At 46.5% G+C, this 22,541-nt stretch overlaps 1 protein-coding gene across 1 annotated transcript; it reads right to left on the bottom strand.

Moving 5' to 3' along the window:
• Positions 1–1,468: 1,468 nt before the first annotated feature.
• acta2 (actin alpha 2, smooth muscle) lies at positions 1,469–10,747 on the bottom strand. Its single transcript, XM_040134682.1, has 9 exons — positions 10,640–10,747; positions 6,210–6,389; positions 5,611–5,739; positions 5,386–5,496; positions 4,733–4,817; positions 3,944–4,105; positions 3,640–3,831; positions 3,366–3,547; positions 1,469–2,356 (listed from the first exon to the last, which is right to left on the bottom strand). The coding sequence occupies exons 2-9, from the start codon at positions 6,336–6,338 to the stop codon at positions 2,213–2,215; spliced, it is 1,134 nt and encodes a 377-aa protein (XP_039990616.1). The 5' UTR covers positions 6,339–6,389; positions 10,640–10,747; the 3' UTR covers positions 1,469–2,212.
• Between the last annotated feature and the right edge of the window lie 11,794 nt (positions 10,748–22,541).

The following is a 22,541-nucleotide window of genomic DNA, read 5'->3' as shown; positions in this document are numbered from 1 at the left end:
ACTGGACCGAGACCCACCAGCTGGGAATCCCTGCTTTGAACACGTATATAGACTAGAAATGAAATTATTTTCTCGTAGTTTTTTGAAGCGTTTGACCTTATTGTTAACAAGTGTTTGAGTCTCTAACAAACCTCCAGACAGCTCTGATCTGCTGCTGAGTTGTTTGGGGATGCAGAATGGTGCGTTTGTACCGCCTGTTTGTCCCGGCAGCTGGAGGAGTTTCAGTTTGTGCACCAGCAGATGATTTAACGCTCAGGTGTGTGTGTGTGTGTGTGTGTGTGTGTTTGTTTTGCTGAAGTTGAAGCAGAGTTTTCTGGTCGTCAAACAGTGACTGGACTGCTGTTTTAAACGAAATGCCATTTTTTGGTAATAAAACACCAACTGCTGCTCCGGACTGTCAGAGTTTTGATTCTGTTTCACTTCAGATGATCTGATGCCATTCGTTCCTACTTGAGGCGTAAATCTTTGCCTTACAAACATATAGATTCTTTTCTAAACTAGACGAGCAGGTAAACCAGGTTCCAAACTCCCGACACAACGACCCTAGTTTATGTTACTACTGTACATAAAGTTAAGTTGGGAATGTAAGTCCCACGTTCAGACTCAAACCAGCAGCGTGTTCGTCCGTCTCTCATCACCTTCCCTCCTCTGTCTGTGGCTCTCAGCTCCGAGCCCATTGGTTCCTGCCGAAGACGAAGATCTTTAAAAACACCTCGCGGGCGTATACTTTCATTTTAAACGACTGGCACTCAGAGAACGCAGACCTCCGCCGAGGCCGACGTCAAACAACATACAGCAGACTTCAGAGGAAAAAAATTCAAAATCAGAGTAAATGTTTCTCATCTGCAGCAAAATGTAGCGGGTTCTTCCCCAGGCCCGGGACCCCGGACCCCAGGCCCCATCCCTCCACCATTCCCCAAGTTCAGAGCAAATCTGTTGGGTAGTTTTTGTGTGATCCTGCTGACAAACAGTGGTTGTTGTTGGAGCTCATTTAAGGTCTTCTCCCAGCTAAACTTTATACTGTAAATATTCCTAAGGATTACTGAAGTAGGTCTGGTTTTATTCAGTATTTATTTTATTCTTAAAAACACCTGACAAATGCATAGTTTCCTTTTCTGAAAAGGCTCAGTAATCTTCCTAAAACAGCCGCTCACTGCAGTTTTTTTCTCATTTAAAATTCTGTCAGCGTTTCTTGTCATTGTGTGATCGAGGGAGCCATTTGTTTCTGAAAAGGCTTGGTGTTCAGGGTTGGCCCTGAAACGACTCTGTCGTGATGCAGTTGACTGTCGTCGAGCCGCAGATGTGCGCAGGTTTGAATCGGGTTCGGAAGGACTGAAGAATCCAGGCGCAGGGGAACCCAACAGTTAGTTGAAGTAAACTCACTGATACGCTTACAGTGACCAGAGTCCTGGTTCTGGACTGAGGAAAGTGAAAGACAAGAAAGTGATGAAATAAAGACAGACAGTCGACTTGTATGAGAGCTCTTTATTGTCTTCCCGGGGCAGTCGTCTGTCACTTTTCCATCTTTCCCTTCTCTACATGTTTCTAATGCAGACAGCGCCGTGAGGCCACGCCTCCTACTCACCTACACAGAGTTCAACTACCGTGACATCGTCATACGCCGTGTGACATCATTATAACACCGTGCGAACGTGTTCTGCTCCCCATCCACGGAAGATAACGCCAGCGGGCAACATTCAAGCTTTATTCATCAAAAATAAAAAACACACCTTTTGACAAGAAACAGTACCGACATGGAGGACGGGCGGTGGGCGGGGCCACGGGTGGAGCAAAGGGAGGTGGAGGCGGGCGGGTCAAAGATGGAGGACAAGTGGCACATTCACAGTTTTAAGGTGAACAGAGAGGGCGTATGTTTGATCTGAAAATCTGAAGATTTTCTGATGGAAGTTCTGAATAGTTTAAAGGTTCAGGTCACCAAAAACATCTGGATTTACAAAAGATGACATCACTTCCCCTTTTCCAGCTGTCATGGAAAAAATATCTGACTAGAAAGATTTTTTGAAGCATCTTCCTAAATACCAAAACACATGACCGACTTCCGGCTGCTGTCATCCTCGTGTGGGTGTTTTTGGAGAGCTGATCTGGGACCTGTTCGCTCGTGCTCAGTGAGGGTTAAAATAAAGACGGTGCTGGAGCTGAATCTATAAACCAAAGGGAGGCGGGGGGGGGCACGAAGACCCTGACGGATCTTTTAGAAGCACTTGCGGTGGACGATGGATGGTCCGGCCTCGTCGTACTCCTGCTTGCTGATCCACATCTGCTGGAAGGTGGAGAGGGAGGCCAGGATGGAACCGCCGATCCACACTGAGTACTTCCTCTCTGGGGGGGCGATGATCTGAGGGAAGGGGGAGGAAGACAGTTCAAGTCAAAGGTTTAAACGCTGTGAGAGTACTGAATATTCAATCTGGCCTTTGGTCAGCCCCTGAAAGACCCGAAGACAAGGTGCGTTTGTCTGTGGTATTTGTGATAACATTTTATTTTATTTTGAACACAGCTCCGCTTCCGATAGTTTGGACTTTACCACTTCGCTGAGCCAAGTACCGAAGGTTTTAACCTGAAAATATCATGATTTTACTCATTAGTCATTAAAGTTGTAATTAAAGTATGTGGAATGGGTGTTAAAGGGATAATAAAGGAACAAAGGTTGTTAATGATTTTAATGGGTTTATTGTGCATGCTCTTTTACCACATATAATGAAAGCCATCACTATTTTATACCTTAAAAGAGTTGTTAAGTTTTTACCTAAGGTGTCTGAGGCATCTAAGTGGAGGATTACTTAAGGAGGACACTTTTAATTAATGGGAAGTCATCTACCTCTTATAATTTACTAAATGCGTTAATGAAGAAATGAAGTTCTTTTTAAGTTTGTGGCTCTTATAAGAACTTGAGAAATGAAAACTCTTGAGATCAAGGTGTTTTTAGTTTCTCCCTTTTCAGAATGGGTTTTCAGAGGTAAGGAAGAACTACGAAGAACCCTCGTAACACTTTCGTCTGTGCGACATCTTAAACTGATTTTGAAGTGAAGCGATGAACCCGTAAAAATCTACTTCACTTGTTCAGACAGACCTTTTCAAATCACGATGTTTTTATGTTTTTCGTCCTTGTAGAACCCCTGTTATACCTTAACAAATCTTTACATTGATGCTTCAAGCAAGTCTATGTGACCTTTGCTGAGCATCGTTATTCTGCAGTTTCAAGCGATAATGTCATTTTGAGAATATTAAGAAAAGCCAGACTTCAGCGTGTAGCGAGTAGAGTCAGCAGAAACATCCGATGGCGTTTACGAACCCAACATTTTATTTCTAAGAGAATGGCTGTGCTGTTTCTCCTTCAGAGCTCTCACCTTGATCTTCATGGTGCTGGGAGCCAGGGCGGTGATCTCCTTCTGCATGCGGTCGGCGATACCCGGGTACATGGTGGTTCCTCCAGACAGCACGTTGTTGGCGTACAGGTCTTTACGGATGTCGATGTCACACTTCATGATGCTGTTGTAGGTCGTCTCGTGGATACCGGCCGACTCCATACCTGCAGGACAGGGGGCGAGGCGATGGGTTAAATGGTGGCCAAAGTGTCGACTTCACCAGGCAAAGCGACAGGTAAAGCGACGGGTGTCTGACCGATGAAGGAGGGCTGGAAGAGCGTCTCGGGGCAGCGGAACCTCTCGTTGCCGATGGTGATGACCTGCCCGTCGGGAAGCTCGTAGCTCTTCTCCAGGGAGGACGAGGTGGCCGCCGTCCCCATCTCGTTCTCGAAGTCCAGAGCGACGTAACACAGCTTCTCCTTAATGTCCCGGACGATCTCCCTCTCCGCTGCAGACGGACAACAGAGACAGTCAGACAGGTTAGGAGACACTTCGGCAGCGGCCGGAGTCCGACGGCTACCGAGCGGCGAATGTGTCCAGGTGCGCTGTTGGTGTCGTACCGGTGGTGACGAAGCTGTAGCCTCGCTCGGTTAGGATCTTCATGAGGTAGTCGGTGAGGTCGCGTCCCGCCAGGTCCAACCTCATGATGGCGTGAGGCAGAGCGTAACCCTCGTAGATCGGCACGTTGTGGGTGACGCCGTCACCGGAGTCCAGGACGATACCTGGACAGACATACCGAGACAATCTTTATGTTCTCTCCAGGCTCCTGCCACATACATTCCCATATTCGTGTTCATGAACTTTACAGCGCTGTTTTGTTTATTGATCTGGGATTTAATATTGAGTCACATAACTGGCCTCTTTTATAACTTTGTCTCTTTGAGGTTTGACCTGAGCAGAGCATCAACCCCCCCCCCCCATGAGAAATACCCTCCCCCGGGCAGAGAGCCATAAAAACGAGCAGCAGAAGAGGACAGCACCAGAGCAGAGAATCGGCTGCGACACCCCTGAAAGGTGCGGCGGTTTAGAGCCTCTGTTTTCTTACGGCGCTTCAGCCGGGAGGAGCGGCGACTGTTCGACACCGCGGCGCCTTAGCTGAGGTCAAATGGTCAAAACAACGTGGCAACGCGGTTCCCTGTTGCCGCTCTTCATCATAAAAGCTTTCTAAACAGCTCAGGCTGTGACACAAAGTGAACGGCTGCTCGTTTACAAAGTCAGACAAGGCTCTTAGAAACAAAACAACACGCTTTACTTTTTATTTGACAGGACACAACCATGGAGACACCTCGCAAACTGAGCAGAACTGAGTATCTGACAGCACCGAATAAGGAGGATGAGTGTGGTCCAACCTGTGGTTCGTCCGGAGGCGTACAGTGACAGGACGGCCTGGATGGCCACGTACATGGCAGGAACATTAAAGGTCTCAAACATGATCTGGAAGCAGAAGGAAACACACAAACAGATTACTCCATCGATACACGTTTCTCAGTTCATCAGTGACAAAGCTCACGAGAGACAGAGATCGGTTAACTCATTTCTCCAGTAAAAACATTATCTCCTCTAATGTGAAGATTTGTACTGTTTCTTTGCATTTTGTCAGCGGTGGATTCTGGGGGCTCAGTCAGATCCTGAAGAGACCTCAAAGATCTCAGATCCGTCAGGTTGAATTTGGGGGGAATGTGTGCAAGAGACGTGTGGGTCATTTCACAGGATGAGAAAAGTGGGATGTAATGATCTGGTATTCGGGGATCTGACGGAGAAGGTTTTTTTATTTCACTGTTCCTCAAAGCGTTCAATTGGTCAGACTGAAGAACCAGTTTGAAGCGTCTTAGCAGAGTAAATGTAAATCTCCATAACTAAGCATCTTAGGTGACTACAACCACTCCAACTGTTTTCCTTTACACAATCTGACGTCAGCTACGTCAGCCGACGCCACCGACATGTCTTGTCAGTTGTCAGCCGTGTAATTACACGCCTATGTGACAGTGCGGTGTGGTTGTACCTGCGTCATCTTCTCCCTGTTGGCTTTGGGGTTGAGAGGCGCTTCAGTCAGCAGGGTGGGATGTTCCTCTGGAGCCACTCGCAGCTCGTTGTAGAACGAGTGATGCCAGATCTGACCAATCACAGAGCAGAGACAGTCATCAGCATGAGCTGCGATCATCAGAATAACTACTGCGCATGAGCGTGAAGACGTGTCTCCATAAATATCGTTCAGTGTGAGCGAGACCTTCTCCATGTCGTCCCAGTTGGTGATGATGCCGTGTTCGATGGGGTACTTCAGGGTGAGGATTCCTCTCTTGCTCTGAGCCTCGTCACCAACGTAGCTGTCCTTCTGCCCCATGCCCACCATCACTCCCTGAGACAGCCAGACAGACAGTCAGACAGACAGACAGGCAGAGAGACAGACGGCACGGTGTCGGACGTTCTGGAGACGCCGCCTGCTGGACGAACTGTTTAGATCAGAATGAGCCGTGTTACATCCGACACTACTTTCGATGCTCAAAGTCTGAGCCTCAGAACTGTAAAAGTGGCGTGACTGACTCTGTGAGTTCCAGGGGTTCGGGTCGACAGAACCCGAACAGGACCCTGGTCCTCGCAGCCCGTGACGATGGTTCCTAATGTAAACTTTTCTGAACCGATGTGTGAGTCCTGACGTGTGATGCGGCCGTTGTGTTCACGCTCTCAGCTGCTAAACCTGGATCTCTGTTTGCTGTCACTGCCTCTTGTGACTTTACACCTGTTTGTATGTGTGAGGCGATGAACAGGTAGTAGCAGTGTTAGCATTAGCATCGGCCTGTGCCTGTGTGTGGACCGGTCAGCTGTCACCTGGTGCCTGGGCCGGCCCACGATGGAGGGGAAGACGGCTCTGGGGGCGTCGTCTCCGGCGAACCCGGCCTTACAGAGACCGGATCCATTATCGCAGACCAGAGCGGTGCTCTCCTCATCATCACACATGACTGCAGGGGGCGCTGTGGACGAGCAACGACACTATGACACTGACTCACTCTGTGGAGAGACGGAGAGAGGTGAAGATTAGGTGTAGAGGTTATCGATAAAGCGAACGCGAACACACCGCAGGAACGAAACGGAGTCTGGAGACATGCTCGAGTTGTTCTGGAGGTTTCGTGGTGTGACCACCTGCCGGAGGCGCTCTTCTGTCCATCGACCTAACATCTGGTCCACACATTACACACAGGCTCAGAGAGACACCATGTGAATTCGAGTCTGACAGCAGACTACGACTAACTCACTGTATTTATGAGGTGAAATGACGGGGAAGCGTCTGTTTTCTCCTGCGTTTCAACCCTCAGCAACTTAACTGCGAAAAAGAATTTCGCAGCCGATGAAACTCCAGGGATGATTATCTCTGCAGCGATACCAAGGGAATGCATCCGCTCTATGGGGTTGGGGTATTATGTTTTAAAACTTAAAATATGAGCATGTAAATGTAGACAAAAATCCTGAAAATGATCAAATGACCCCTGAGAGGACATGATTAACTCGTTTAATTGACTCCACACAGGGAGCGCTACTGCTCTGCATGTCAGCAACCAAGACTTTTAAGGACTTCGTTACCCAGAGACCCCTGCTAGGTGACATGTGCAGCTGCCTGTTTAAAATGCTCACTGTGAGAAATGTTTCCCCGGATTTAATCGATCCTGTTAACAGTGAAACTACCTTCATCTAATAAAATCATCATCTCTTCCAGCTGTTTGTGTTTCCAGCTGAAATTCAAAAATATAACGATATAATAATTTATGAAATATGAATAGGATATAAGGGATTAAAATAAAATAGAAGATGGAAAATAAACTAAAAAAGAATAAAACAGCAGAATAAAAATTACAGTGCAATGTGATATATGAGTAAATAGAGCCACATTTAATGTTGGTGTCTGAAGGAGGATGGATTTAAAAAAAGGTTAAAGACACTTTAGCAGCAGCCAGACAAACTGAAAACAGTTTGAATCGAGAAAATAGATTAAAAGGTGTAAAAAGAGTCATCCAGGCTGACGCTGTGAGGTTTCTGCTCCACCCCGAGACAGAACATATAAAACGGCGTAAACAGCGTCGGTGCATGACGCTCTAAGCCTCCAACGCAGACCACAAACTCTGGGCTTGGGAGACTTTACAGCAGGTAAACAAACAGAAAGTGACTGAAAACAGTCAGACAGGAAGATGAAAATAAGAACCAAACACACACAGTGAACGACGTCAGTTCCCAGACAGAAAACACCATCTACCATCCGACCCTCAAACTACAGCATCCAAATCACCAAAATTGGAGTTGTGAGGTTTTCACGTGACGGCAGTGACCCCCCCGCCCCCGGGCCCCCGGGCCCCCCGGCCTCCTCCGCTGAACTACTACTGTCCTTTACTGAATGAACAAGGCACTCTGGGAAAACTTCCTAATTAGGACATGGAGCAGAGTCCTGGCTGTGTTTGGTATGCTCTCTCTCCCTGCGTTCACCCTACCTCGCTCGCCCGCTGCTTTTCTCCTTTTATGCTCTCTCTCTCTCTCCGTCTGTCCTTCCTCGTCTCTCTTCATCTCCCTCTCTCACTGTGAGACAGAGATGACTTGACACCATATTTAGTCATGAAATTTGGGAATCAAATATTTATCAGATTTTTTCTGCCAACAAGAGCCTCACAGGAGAAGGTGGGTTCATTCTGCCCTCAGTTTCGTCTGCTTCTCGTCCGTTGTATTTTCATCATAGTCACTAAATTCGCTGAAGAAGCAAATCTTTAAAAGTGCCCCACACGCATATATAGTTTCATTTTTAAAGCAGACACGCAACCGGGTGCACTGGGCTCGACACAACCCACCACAACTCAGAACCAGAGGCTCGCCGCCCAAAGCCGGCTGCGAAACGCAGGCGCCAGCAATCCTTCAACGCGTCTAAACATCAGAACGTATGGTTGTTTTCCTCAAACAGCCGCTCAGCGTAGTTTTTTAATCAAACGAACAGGAGGAAACAGTGACTTTGCGGGGGACTATTTTCAGCGGCGGATGAATCCATATCTGGTGCCGTAGTGAGCGTCTGTGGCATCAGGACCGTGTGTGCGTGTTGGACTGAGTCTGAATAAACTACAGTGTGTGTGTTCACGGTGATGGAGGAACATGTGTGTGGCTCACTGATGTGTTTTAAGAGTTTCTGGAAACAGAGGAGCTCTGAGGCTCAGGGGAACCAGACACACCAGACTCTTGGATTTGTTAAAAGTCTGTTTTAAATGTAATGAAATGCAAACGTCTCTGTGTCTTCAAAGTTTTAAATTCATTTTAGAACCTCTGTAGAAGGAATGGAGCTAAAGACAAAAGGTAAAAATATTAATAGTAAATCAAAGTTATGAGATCGTGAGACAAATCATCAGCAAGGAAGTTGGAAAGTGTCAAAATGTCACTCAGTAAGTCAAAATTACGACCTGCTATCTGATACTTTGACTGATTGCGTCACAGTGTTGACTTTCCATTACCTTTTTTTTCCTACTCAAAAAAATCTATCTTCACTTTTGCTGACTTCCACGGTTTGTTTTCATCAGGCCTCGGATTTTTTGTGATTAAAATCACTGCAGGAAAATCTCTCATGCAAAGTGGTTTTGGTTCAGGTGGATCAGATTTCACTCACTGTCCCTCAGTTTAAAAAACTTCACCTAGCAGCCCTGCAGGCGGGAGCTGGATTTACTGCCCCCTGCTGGAAGAATTTTAAACTATCTCAATAAAAATCACTGAGTGAGACAGAAAACTTTGAATATTCTCAGACTTGTTAAGTCGCAGCCGCTACAAACAGATGTTGTTCAGGTCACAGTAAAATTAAAGATGTAATTATCTGGGGAATAGAGATTTCTGTGCACAGAGACTGAGATCCATACGATCGATACGTCCGCAGGGTTCGGTTCCTAGCTTTTTCTGGAGCCTCCATCGTGTCTTTCATCAGTGAGCGAGGTTCGCTCAGTTGAGCTGCTGATGACGACCGTGAGATGTAGTAGAAAGCTCTAGGAAATGCTGAAGATTGAGCAAGATTGAGTCTGAACTTTCACATTTAAATAATGAAGTAATTATCTAAGGAAAATTGACAAAAATTAATTTATGAGCACCACAGACACTAACCTTTAAAAATTAAAGGCAGACTGTCCTTCTGGGCCTCCGTAGTTTGTTTTGAAAATATAACCCCTGTCTTCATATCTGAGCTGTACAGATGTGTCAGGGTTCGAGTGTTTCATGTCAGTAAATTACTTTTGAATTGGCAGATTAATGTGTTCAGGCGTGGTCGGACTCTGTGAATGAGCCTGCCAGTCAGAACTCGGGGCCAAAGGAGAAAAAAGAGGCAACGAAAGCTTCAACTCAGCACCAAGAATCACATCACACTCACATCTCCACCTGAAAGATTCAGCCAAACTTCACTCAAAAAACGCAGACTTTTAACGGACACACATTACAACTCAAGATGGACCTCAAACATCAGCAGCTCGTGTAGAGAAGATATTATTCACAAAATGACAGTTTCTGTTTTCTGAAGCAACTTTCAACAAACTCTGAAGCCAAAGGAAACTGAGACGCTGCAGTTTGGAGACTAAACTTCAACACTAAAAACACTCAAAACACAAGTCTAGTCTGGTTTGCATCTGTTTGGTCCGATTCTACCGGCAGCTTCGGGACCAGCAGGTGCAACGCGATGGGGAGGAAAAGGAGAAGTGAACCATCAGCTGCAGAAAGAGGAGACAAGGAGAGGGAGGCTCGGAGGTCATTGAAAGGAAGAGGCGAGGAGGTGAGAGAAAAGACAAGGAGCTGGCTGAAGCAGAGGCGAGATGATGGAGAAGGAGACGGGAGGAGTATCACGACAGTACAAGAGAGACAGCTGAGGAGGAACAGAGAGGAGGTGAACTCTTCAGAAACGGAAGACTCCGTTTAGAAGCTTCTGAAACACTGAGGAAATGACAGCAAAGAGGAAAGGAGGTGAAAGAGGAGGAAAGTGGATGAGGGAGGAGGAGAGGAGGAAAACTTCAGCCACAGCTTTTCCATGATCAGAACACTGGAGCAGAAGAGGAGATGGTTCAGGAGCACCCAAGACATGGTGCAGGTTTTTCCACAGGCGAGGAGGAGGTGAAGACAGAGAGGAGGTAGTTTAGGAGCAGACGAGCTGATCAAAGAGGAGACGGCAGAAAACCTTTCGCAGCTTTTGTCAGTTCTGTCACATTCACTCTGAGAGCAGAGGAGCAGAAAAGAGAGGAGGTGTAGCAGGAGGTGCTGAGTCTTACCGTGGCAGTGCAGGGCCTGCTGGGACGTGGGGAGGGGGGCAGGACAGAAGTGAGAGTTTGAACTGCTGCGACTGAGTTTATCAACCCTCCACCTCCTCCATCCATCCCTCCATCCCAAACATGGCACGGACCTCCTCCCTTCTCCCCCCCCACCCCACCCGCACCCCCCACCCCCCTTCTCCCCTGCTTGATTCCTTATAGGGCAGACCCTGAGGGAAGCAGCCAATCAGACGGCTTGTGGCAAGCTGAGTTTTCTCCCATCATTCACTGCATTCCTCTGAGAGAGAGAGAGACAAAGAGGGAGAGAGAGACAGACAGACAGACAGAGAGGGAGAGACAGAGACAAAGAGGGAGAGAGAGACAGACAGAGACAGACAGAGAGGGAGAGACAGAGACAGACAGAGAGGGAGAGAGAGACAAAGAGGGAGAGAGAGACAGACAGAGACAGACAGAGAGGGAGAGAGGGAGAGAGAGACAGGCAGAGACAGAGACAGACAGAGAGGGAGAGAGAGACAGACAGAGACAGACAGAGACAGACAGAGAGGGAGAGAGAGAGAGAGAGACAGACAGAGACAGACAGAGAGGGAGAGAGAGACAGACAGAGACAGACAGAGAGGGAGAGAGAGACAGAGAGAAACAGACAGACAGAGAGGGAGAGAGAGACAGACAGAGAGGGAGAGAGGGAGACAGAGACAGACAGAGACAGACAGAGAGGGAGAGAGAGACAGACAGAGACAGACAGAGAGGGAGAGAGGGAGAGAGAGACAGGCAGAGACAGAGAAAGACAGAGAGGGAGAGAGAGACAGACAGAGACAGACAGAGAGGGAGAGAGGGAGAGAGAGACAGGCAGAGACAGAGACAGACAGAGAGGGAGAGAGAGAGAGAGAGACAGACAGAGACAGACAGAGAGGGAGAGAGAGAGAGAGAGACAGACAGAGACAGACAGAGAGGGAGAGAGAGACAGACAGAGACAGACAGAGAGGGAGAGAGAGACAGAGAGAAACAGACAGACAGAGAGGGAGAGAGAGACAGACAGAGAGGGAGAGAGAGACAAAGAGGGAGAGAGAGACAGACAGAGACAGACAGAGAGGGAGAGAGGGAGAGAGAGACAGGCAGAGACAGAGACAGACAGAGAGGGAGAGAGAGAGAGAGAGAGACAGGCAGAGACAGAGACAGACAGAGAGGGAGAGAGAGACAGAGAGAGACAGACAGAGAGAGAGAGAGAGACAGACAGAGAGAGAGAGAGAGACAGAGAGGGAGAGAGAGACAGACAGAGACAGACAGAGAGGGAGAGAGGGAGAGAGAGACAGGCAGAGACAGAGACAGACAGAGAGAGAGAGACAGACAGAGAGGGAGAGAGAGACAGATACTTTACTCAAGGAAAAGTACTCATACCACACAGTAAAAATACTCCATTACTCCAAGTAACAGTCCTGTATTCAACATATTACTCAAGTAAAAGTATGTGAGTATAATACTTCAAGAAAAAGTGGAAACAGCGGTAAAATGTCCGAGTGTTACTGTTTCATATCAGATTCATTTCATTTTTGAATGAAAAGTCACTTTAGCGATTAATAACATGGCTGCTATGGATTTTCTGTCAGTCAACTAATTGATTAATCGACTAATCGTCTCAGTTTTATTTTAGTCATTTAACTGGTAACTAAATGCAGTGCGGAAGAAAGTACGATACGTAGTCGAGTAGCAGGGAAAGAAATCCTCAGGTAAAGCACCTGTACCTCAAAACTCTTACGGCTACTTAAGTGGTAGCAGTACTCGAGTAAATGGACTTAGTTACATTCCGCCGCCGGCAAAGCATTTCGTATCCTGATAAAGTTATTTGAGAAACATGTGATTGAGCAGCTGATTTTCTCCAGTCGGACGTTACTGAGAATATTTTGAGCCATAAGACGAGAGAGGGCGCCGAGCAGAAGAGCCGCGGCGTCCGACCACACTGCGCTTGTCCGGCTGGAAACGAGGGAGAACCCGTCGCCTGACGCCTGACAGTTATCTTCGCTGCCGGGGAGTTTTTGCCCGTGATCTTCTCGGTTTGATCGTTTCATGTGCAGCGTTTAACAGCAGAAGCACAGCAGCTTTGAAGCGGCAGCCCCAAACAGTGATCTATGAGCGCTGGGCTCGAACCAAATCTCATTCGAATCTGAGCGCGTTTAAAAAACGTTTCTCCTCTCATGGCATTCAAGACGAAAAATTTAATGTTTATATATTACACAGAATATATCTGTTCTTTCTTTCTTTAATTTAGCCATTTTTCCCTCCATATGAGAACAGCCCTACTGGTCCAGCTCTCCTAAAGGCGTTTTGTGAGTTCCAAGGCCTTGAGGGCAGAGGGTCTCGGCTGTTGGACAGATTGAAGACTAAGGTTTAGCCTGAAATAACAGGGACTTGACGTTAGAGTGACACAGTCAGTGTGTCTGGTTGAGTGTCTGTTGAAGGTCAGGCAGAGTTCGGTGACACTGTCGCACACCTCAAACATCGCCGCCACCCACTCTGTCTTCTAGTTTCTGTCTCGCACCTCCCGTTAGCGTGTCCTCAGTCCAGCAGCTAGTCAGCAGTCTCCAGCAGTCCTGGAGCCAGTCGGGTTCAGACCTGACAACCCCAGAATGGACTCATCTGTTTTTCTCTGTTACTTGGTTACAGTTGACATCTTAAAATAGCTAATTTCTCAGTTAGGGCTCAAACTCAGACGTATCTCTGTATCTCACACGGATTTAATCTGCCGCTGGTTTCTGAAGGGTTGACGATGGACCGGTTACCTCACCTACTGACCTACTGCAGTTAGAAATCAGTGCTTTGTCACTGGGGCTTGACGGGGAGTGACGGGGGAAAGTGATTTCTCTCCGTCCATTTCACTTCCTCGTGGCCTGGTACTGGTCCGTGTCCCAGGTTGTAGGATCCACTGCTGGAAGTGAGTGAGTGATGAAGTCCAGCTGTGTTGATGTGAGCCCTCCACACTGCTCTGCTGCTCTGTCATGAGACGGAGACACTGACCTCCACTTCAACTCTGCAGCTGCACACTGACTTCACCGCAGCCGGTGACCGACAGAGTCACTGCTTGTCCCACGGAGGCACCAGGCTCAGCCACCTAGTGACCAGTGAATCCAACCCGCTGACCAATCACAAACCGCCCTGTCGGAGCCGGAGAGTCCAAAACGGACAAAGCTGTTGTAGCTCAACAGCTAATGATGTTCAGGCCTGGGAACAAAATGTAAGAGAGGAGTAAAAGGGCCGGTCCAGAGCGGACAGAAAGAAGGTCAGAGAGATGATGTGTCTGGTGGGTTTCGCCAGTGGTAGAAGAGCTGCTCACATCCTTCACTCGAGTAACAGTACCACTACAACAATGTTATATATGCTGCTCCTTTACAAGTCCTGCGTTCATAATCCCACTTAAGTAGAAGTACAGACGTATTATCGCAGGACTACACACGGACTTTACACTAGTTTTGTATTTGTATCCATAAGTTTATCAGATGTCTTTGAATGTACAGTCATGTCGACATAGTGCAATGAAAATTAGAATATGTTTCCCTCCGAAATGCGGTGGAGCAGAAGTGTAAAGTGGCATAAAATGAAAATATTCAAGTAAAGTACGTCACCGAGTCTACAGAAACAAATACTTTGTGAAGACGCACGGATGAATGTTGCCGTGACAACTTTTTTAACACTCGTGTCCTGGAGAGAAGTTGAATGCGGTGGAGTCTGATTTTTCTGACCGCGTCAGCCGTCGGTCGGCTGTTGATGATCCTGGCTGGTCCGCTGCCCGGTAGGTTCAGACTCGGGTATTCCGCCCGCTGGATGTGAGGTCGAATCTGCAGCTGACTCAGATATATGTTTGAATCCTCCTGAGGCGGCCGAGTTTCCATTCTCAGCTGTGTTACTGACTGATTTACACCCATTACCAGCACACACCGAGCCCAGGGCGAACACGCTTTCTATGAAGCAGCCAATCGGAGGCCTGAGATGTAACTCACCTGTCGGTCACATGTTCTCGGTGTCTTTACACAGTAGTAATCCAAACCCGAGTTACACATGTGGCTACGAATAAATACACTTAATGATTTGTGTCTCCAACTCTAATAGGTATGTGTTAAATAGACATGTTGTGCTAATAAAAAAAATCTAGGGGAAAATAAAAACAGTATTTTCATTCGACCATAAAAAAAACACGGCTAACCCTTCGGGTCTCACAGTGCGACACAAAGCGTACATCTGTGTATGAACACGGAAAAAATAAGCTGCAAATATTTTGTCAAATAGTCGATCAGTGAAGTCAGTGCCAGCAGCTCCTCGGCCGTCTCAGATTTCCTGATTTCCTCTGTTTTCAAACCACAGGAAACAGAATATCTTGTTCTGGACTGTTGGTCGGACAAAAAAACACATTTGAGGACGTCAAAATAGACTGCGGGAGATTCTAACCAGCGGTTTTCACAGTTTTCTGACGTTTTATAGACAAAACGATTAATCAATTCATTTACAAAATAAGCAGCAGCTTATTCAATAATGAAAATTATTGTCCTACTTTCCTTTGAGTCCCCGATTTACCTTTTATAATCAGTATAGAAACATGTAATAACTGGTTTGTGAGCAGGTCTAAGAACAGGTTCATTAATGGTCAGTGTTTGTTCTGCACGTTTTATATTATTCGTGCTGTGTTTTACTACGTTTTCTTCATTATCTGCAAGCTGATTATTTAATATTTCAGACCCTGCATCCTTTTCATCCATACGTGGAGGCTTAGTGCTTCCTCTCTGTCTGTGTCGGTGCATTACTGTATATCTTTGCTTCTCACCGCTGCCCACGACACAAACCGAGCGGCGACATCGCTCCGTGGCGCCGCCAGAGGTCGAAAGCTCCCCGGGGAACCTTTGAGGTCATCGTCAGCTCTGAAACTAAATGTGATTTACTGGTTAAATACGTGCTGACGTTCCCTCCGCTGAGGCCGTTGGTCTGTTTTGATCAGGTCGCTGATCGTTGATATCACTGATACATCATCACACGTGCAAAACTAGTTCAGATCATACACTTAGAAAAATAAGAGGATTTTCTGTTGTAAAAAAAAAAAGAGACAAAAAACCTTTTTGACTCAGTGGCACAAACATAAGTTCCTCTTCGACACAGTATACGTGATGGCGCATATGTCCGTATACTAAAATACGTACTCTATCCATTTGTCCCTGTGCAACCAGGGCTCATTATCACTGACAACAGTTTAATCCATATAAACCACCTCTGTGTGTTATTTACTAGTTTTTACATCCACTCGTCTTCTGTCTGTCTCTCTCATCTCCTCATATGGCAGTGTAGCATGTTCATTCACACACACACACACACACACACACACACACACACACACACACACAATACACTTAAGCAGCGTGCCAAAAAGTGACATACTCAGTTTACATGATGTAGAAGAAATCCCCATCTGAAGAGATCCCAGACCTGATCCCGGACCATCCCGAGCACACACATAAACTCACACACGTTTTTCTATGGCTGTGAGGACGCTCATGGACATAATGCGTTACCCTGACCTAAACCTGAATTCTAAAACCAGGTCTGAACCCTCAAACACCCTTGGAAGTTGTGAGCACCAGAGAAAATGTCCTCACAGCAAAGGTTTCAAACTTTTTCCACACAACCAAAGAAACACGTGAGTACACACACACACACACACTGATCCCAGACTCATCCCCATGTTAGGCCGGCAGGAGATCCTGAAGCTGTGACGTGACGTCCAACCTCCAGCTCAGCCCTCCACCTACTGCAGAGTCTGAAGATTAAAGGACGATTCTGCTATTTTACAAAGCCAGCAGATTATGGAGCCCTGAAACTGACAACACCTAGTAAAAGGTTGTCAAGTCAAAAACGGAAGTGAAGGCATCAGGAACAGCATCTCATTTTCTTCACCTTGAAACGGGGCGGATGATGAAATGTGTGTCGAGACAAAAAAAGAAGAAAACGGAAAATGAAGGAGCTGAAATGATAGAATGAACTGTTTAAATAAAAAACGGTCACGTGAAATGAATGAGCTTTAATTCATTTTATCATCTGACTGGTGGTAAAGGAAAAGTATAAAGCTTTATATTTTTTCTACGCACCATTAGAATAATTTAACAACATTATTCTTTGACGTATTTAGTTATTTATTTGATTTGTCTGACATCCTTTGACTACATTTTGTCAGTTTCAGGGCTCGATACCAGCTAACTGTGATTAGCTGTACACCGTCAGTCCTGCCAGCGCCCCCTAGAGTCCGCACTGGTCGTTACAGTCTGAAAGTGTTGGGCAGAACATCAACATCCTGATCATTTCTCTGTTCTAGTGAGGACAAACATGTAGAGTTTGTCCTGAGGGCGGTGCCTTCGAGGACAGATCAGGGGTCATTTAGAGCAAGAGGGTTCATCCTCTGGAGAGCAGGAAGGAGATCAGGACTGGATTTACAGCTTGTATTTTTAGGCAGATTTGATCATGTGACTGAGATCTATTAGTTTTAACAATGATTAGTATTTGCAAGTTTCTGTAACAAGTATGAGAACCATGTGTGTATTTACGACGTCCCCTTGATTGTTTTTTCGATCCAGAGATCAATTAGCATCTTCTCAGACTTTCATCACGGAGGAGATGCGCTGAGGATGACGTGTCTTCCTCTGTGAAGGCCGAGCCGTTGACTCACGTGACCGGTCGTTTAGGTTATGAAGAACGACGGTCATCACCACAGTGTATCAGATGGCTGCTGATAACAAACAGCCTTCAACTATCCACAAGTTCAATGCCTGCTTCTCTTGAGAGAGGCCTTGTAAGAAGACACTTACAGGTTAAGAAGGGTTTTCTGAATACATCCACCTGGATCCATAAGGCTTCCTCCACACTCTCATGTCATTAAGTCTACTGGACCCTGACCTGTCATCTGCTGTCCCCTGTTGTTTTTTCTCATTTTCACTTTTAAACTGAGTCTGACTTTAAAGCAGCTTGAGCAATGTGATTTTGAAGTTGTACAACAGAATTTCACTGATTGAATTGGAGATTGCAGAGCGGGATCTAAACACCAACACTTCAGACTGGTGTTTTTTTAAGTGAAATATTTCAATGCTTTAAATTCTGTGGTCTTTTAATTTCAACGTGAGTTATTCAGTAGTACTTGAACTTTACAAATAGATATAAACGATAACGACTATATGTTGCTTCTGTTCTGAGCAGTGGCTGTTGCCAGGTTTTCACTGTTCATTCCCTCTGGTCCTCTTGCACAAACACTGTTAATGCAGCTAGTGTGTAACATTACGGAGCGGTCTGAGGGGGGGACAGCAGTCTATCTCCTTAAAAAGACAAGCCCAGCAGGCTGGAGGATGGAGGGAGGATGGAGGGAGGAGGTCGGTCTGATCGTGGCGGTGAAAAGAAGCAAAAGAATGTTTTCTGTTTCCGAATGTTTTGACTTGAATGTTTGGAGGCCGCTTGTCTCCGCATGTGAAGGACGCCTGAGTGGTATCTCTGTGTTTGACTCATTCAGGAAAAACTGTCCATATCTCACAGCACAGAAAAGCCCCTTGTATGGAGAATTCTGGGAAATGTAGGAAACCTCGAGCTGAAGCAAAGGAGTCACAGGAGGAGGAGGCTGAGACAGAGTCTTGGCAGGGATCAGGATTCACCATTCTCCCATATCTCAGCATGGAAGCAGCTCATCTCTTGAGAAAAGCAGCAGTTCTGATTTCCTTCCCTGAGCAACAGATCCTGAATGCTGCTCCCCGACTTCCTCTTCTGGCCAAAGTCTCGAGTCTCGCCTGTTGCTGGTTTAGAGACTAGAGCACTTGAGGTTCAGGAGCGAGAATGGTTGTGTTGAAAACGTCAACATGATTCATGCTTCAAGTCAACGTTGACTTGTAAGCTTTATCACAAAATTGAATTAAAATTTTATTTTTGCTAAGAAATCAGTCTACTGTGAATCTCCTTGGTGTTTGGTCAAAAAAGTCGTCTCATTTATTTTTATCAGTGGCAGCAGCACGGTTCTCTGGTTGGCAGTACCTGTTGGTCCAGTGCTTTGGTCCAGACTGAAACATTTCAACAACAGTCGGACAGACTGTGATGAAACGAGGTTCAGACGTTCATGTTCCCCTCAGGATGAACCTTAGTAGCTCTGGCTATCCTCTGACGTTTCCCCTGCGCCATCATCAGGTCGACATTTTAATTTGTCCAGTACTTTGGTTTATGACCGGATACCTGCGCAGCTAACGGCGTTCCCACCAGCCTTAGGCTGTACTTTGTTTTTAGTAGTTGAGATAACAGTTGTTATTATCAGGCTTTCACAAAGACAACCCGAAGGTGGCGCTAGAATAAAAGTCAGGAGAACCTCAACAGTTGGCATTAGAGTCCAAGGCTCAGGAGTAGGTCCTGATACCAACCCGTCGTTGAGGGTGCTCAGTGATTCACACCGAGTTGTTTCATCAGTTCTTCGGCCTCTTCGTCGACGTCACCGGTGGTGAAGACTTTCCCTGTCGATGTGTTTCCCCTTACCTAAATCTGAACCAAACCTTATCCCCAACCCCACCCGGTCGTCTTAGGACATGCTTAACCTGACCCCGCCTAGTTATCTCTGCTACGCCTAACCATAACCTAACCTAAGCCCTAACCCCAACCACAGAGGCCGGGAGCCAGGGGAAGCACTATTCAAAGGGGGAATGGACACAAGCCCGGCTTTCTGCTCCATAACATCCTGGGTGGGACCACCTACTCCCAAGCCCTGGAATGAAATGCCCCCCGATCATCAGCGCCAGTGGGATTCACCCTCTGGGAATGTGTACAATGTCTGCCGCTGGTCTCTACTACAAACATCCTGTATTGCAGTTTGTAGGATGAGCGGTTTGAAACCGTTGCTACGAGCAGGTATGAAAGGAAAACCTATGAAATGCGTTGTCAGTGAGCAACTGCTCCTCATTGTTATTGAAAAACGGAAATCCAGGCAGCACTACGTTTCTCTCACAACAGATTCCTTCTGCAGATTACTAGTGTGCAAACGTCATTTCTAGGGGACTGGGTCTGGGGAAAAGTGTCTCCTTCCATTTGGCAGCTGTTTGATACAGCTCTGGATGGAGTCTTCTCCAGGCCACAGTGACTGAGGCTCATGGGTATCGTAGTATTTAGAGCCGTCCACCTATTGTACCAAACTGAGGGAGGAATGTGTCAGGATGGAGATGAACCTTCTCTGCACGGTGACCGTAACATTTCTCTGCAGCGTGTTACAGTTATCCAGCAGGCTCCACAGTTCGGGATCACTCAGGTTCTCCTTAAAAGGAAACTTTACTACGAGGAAACAAAACTTCCTGCAACGGAGACACCGCCCTCTTTACTACTCCTCTGCAACCGAAACGTTCTGGGAAACTGCAGGAAAAAATGAGCGACACATAACAGAAAAAGTCGAGTAAGAACAGATGAAATAGAACATAAAACATGAAACAACAGACAGCAGTGGGATCTGTCTGTGTCTGTGTCCTAACTCCAAAAAAGGAAGCTGGTCGGTAAATAAGAGGAGACTTGGCATCACGTTCTGCCTCCTCCTCCTCCTCCTCCTCCTCCTCCTCCTCCTCCTCCTCATGTAAGGAGAGGAAACATGGTGGGTGTGGTCTGCTCGTGTCTCTGCAGAAAGTGTGTGTCTCCTCATAAAGACTGTGTACAGTAGTGTTTGTCTCTGAGTGTGCGGTGTCCGTCAGTATGTCCTTGTTTAGTGGTACAGTGTTCGTCTCCTCCTCCGCCCCTCCCACAGCCTGTGTCCTTCATAACTTCATACCAAACTAAATTATTTCAGCTCATTATTTTCACCCAGCTTCACTCATCATGCCTCAGTCCATTAGCTCATCCTAAAGGTTTGACTTATTTCAGAGGCACCATTGTTCTGCCTTCCAACTACACATGTGTAAATCTGACCCTCAGTGCTTAATATCTTTATGTTCCAGCTGCTGAAAACATATTTGGTTGTGTGTTTTGGTAACCTAAAAACAACCAAATGCCTCGCACACCCAGAGGGGCCAGAGCGTCTGTATGAAGTGACCGTCAACCAAACAACCACTAAGAGACACAAAACCACCGTAAAGAGACGCAAAACCAACACAAAAAGATACAAAAACCACCACAAAGAGACGCAAAACCACCACAGAGACGCAAAACCTCCACAAAGAGACGCAAAACTAACACAAAAAGATACAAAAACCACCACAAAGAGACGCAAAACCACCCCAAAGAGATGCAAAACCAACAAAAAAAAGTTGCAAAACTACCACAAAAGACGCAAAACCGCCACAAAAGATGCAAAATCACGAAAAATCACACAAAAAAATCAACACAAAAAGATGCAAAACTGCCACAAAAGACGCAAAAACCACCACAGAGACGCAAAACCAACACAAAAAGATGCAAAACCACCACAAAATCAGACAAAACAACCACTAAGAGACGCAAAACCGCCATAAAAGACGCAAAATGAATAAGACAATAACAAACGTCAGTCAGCTACGAACAGCTGCGCTGAGTCATTTCAACGTGGTTCCACTGGTGCCTTAAGACGTGAGCTAACCAAGCTAAAGTTGCATAATTGGCTCCACCTCTTTTTATGAGTTGTAAAATGTAAATCTGAGTTACCTTCACTGAACTTGGGAAAACATTCAGGTTTTCACGGTTCGAAGAGTCATTTTTTCGTTTTACGTGGAGCCGCTGTCGGAGACGTTTTGCACCAGTCGGGAAAAGACGCGTGAAGCTGCTCCCAGTGACCGTGTTCAACTATAAAGGTGCGAGGATCCGAATTCAACACTGACCTTCATCAAGGTTCACACTCTTTTCATTGTTAAGAAAGAAACAACCGGGACTTAATTTAACGTGTTTTAAAGACACACGAGTTCACATCACGCCTGGTTTTTTTTGTTCAAACTACAGAACACGAGTCTCTGGAGAGCTTTGCCTCTCAGAGCGTGCATGCTGGGAAGTCTGTTAATGTGCTAGTGTTGTGTGTTTGAAAGCTTCATGTGATGAGCTGAGCGAACTCTCAGCACTTCATTCATTCACCTCGTCGTTTCCACTCAAGAGACCTGAAGTCAGAGCAGCTCGCGTTTAAAAGTTCCGAGGTCGGAAACTGAAAACCCGACGCTCTCAGTTAAATGAACTCGAAATGACCAAAACTGAACATATTTATGTTACGTTGATGAGAAAGGACGAGTTGGTTCTACTGAATTCCTGCGGGATGTTTCACAGTCACCATAACGTCAGACCCCAGCTATCTGAGCCCAGTTTAAGATGAACGAGTTACAGTGTCCACGTCCGTCTGCAGCAGCCACGGTCACGATAATGTCGTAGCGCGTCGACTGTCAACAGGGACGGTCTCGGTCCCGAGCCGGTCTAAAGACTGGGACTGTGGGGAATGTTGGAGTGGGAACATCTTTCCGTCTCCTCCGTTCGGTTTAACATCTCACTCACTTTACACTTTACGTCATTCTTCCCATTTTCATGTGTTACAGTCACAACGGCCTCAGTGTGACTCCACCTGCTTCACCTCCATTCATTCCCACTGAGAGCACACACACACACACACGTGTCCCACATCAGTTCTGAGGACGCTCATTGACACGTTGCATTCCCTAGCCCCTGACCCTAATCTGGACCCGATTCTGTCCTGGGCCCTAAAACCAGGTCTGAACCCTTTAAACAGCCTTCTGAAGGTGTGAGGACCAGACAAAATGTCCTCACAACGATGGTTTCAAACCCTAATTTGTCCACACAACCATAGAAAGAAATGTACACACACACACACACACACACACACACACACCCTGCCTGGACTTTGACCGAAAATGGGAAAACAGCTGGACTCCTTACAGGGACGGTCTGAACCTGTTTCTGATTGGTC

Source organism: Xiphias gladius, chromosome 9 (assembly GCF_016859285.1).
Source record: "Xiphias gladius isolate SHS-SW01 ecotype Sanya breed wild chromosome 9, ASM1685928v1, whole genome shotgun sequence".
NCBI lineage: Eukaryota > Metazoa > Chordata > Actinopteri > Istiophoriformes > Xiphiidae > Xiphias > Xiphias gladius.
Note: the sequence above shows the minus strand (reverse complement) of the source record. Positions and strands in the feature narration are given on the sequence as shown.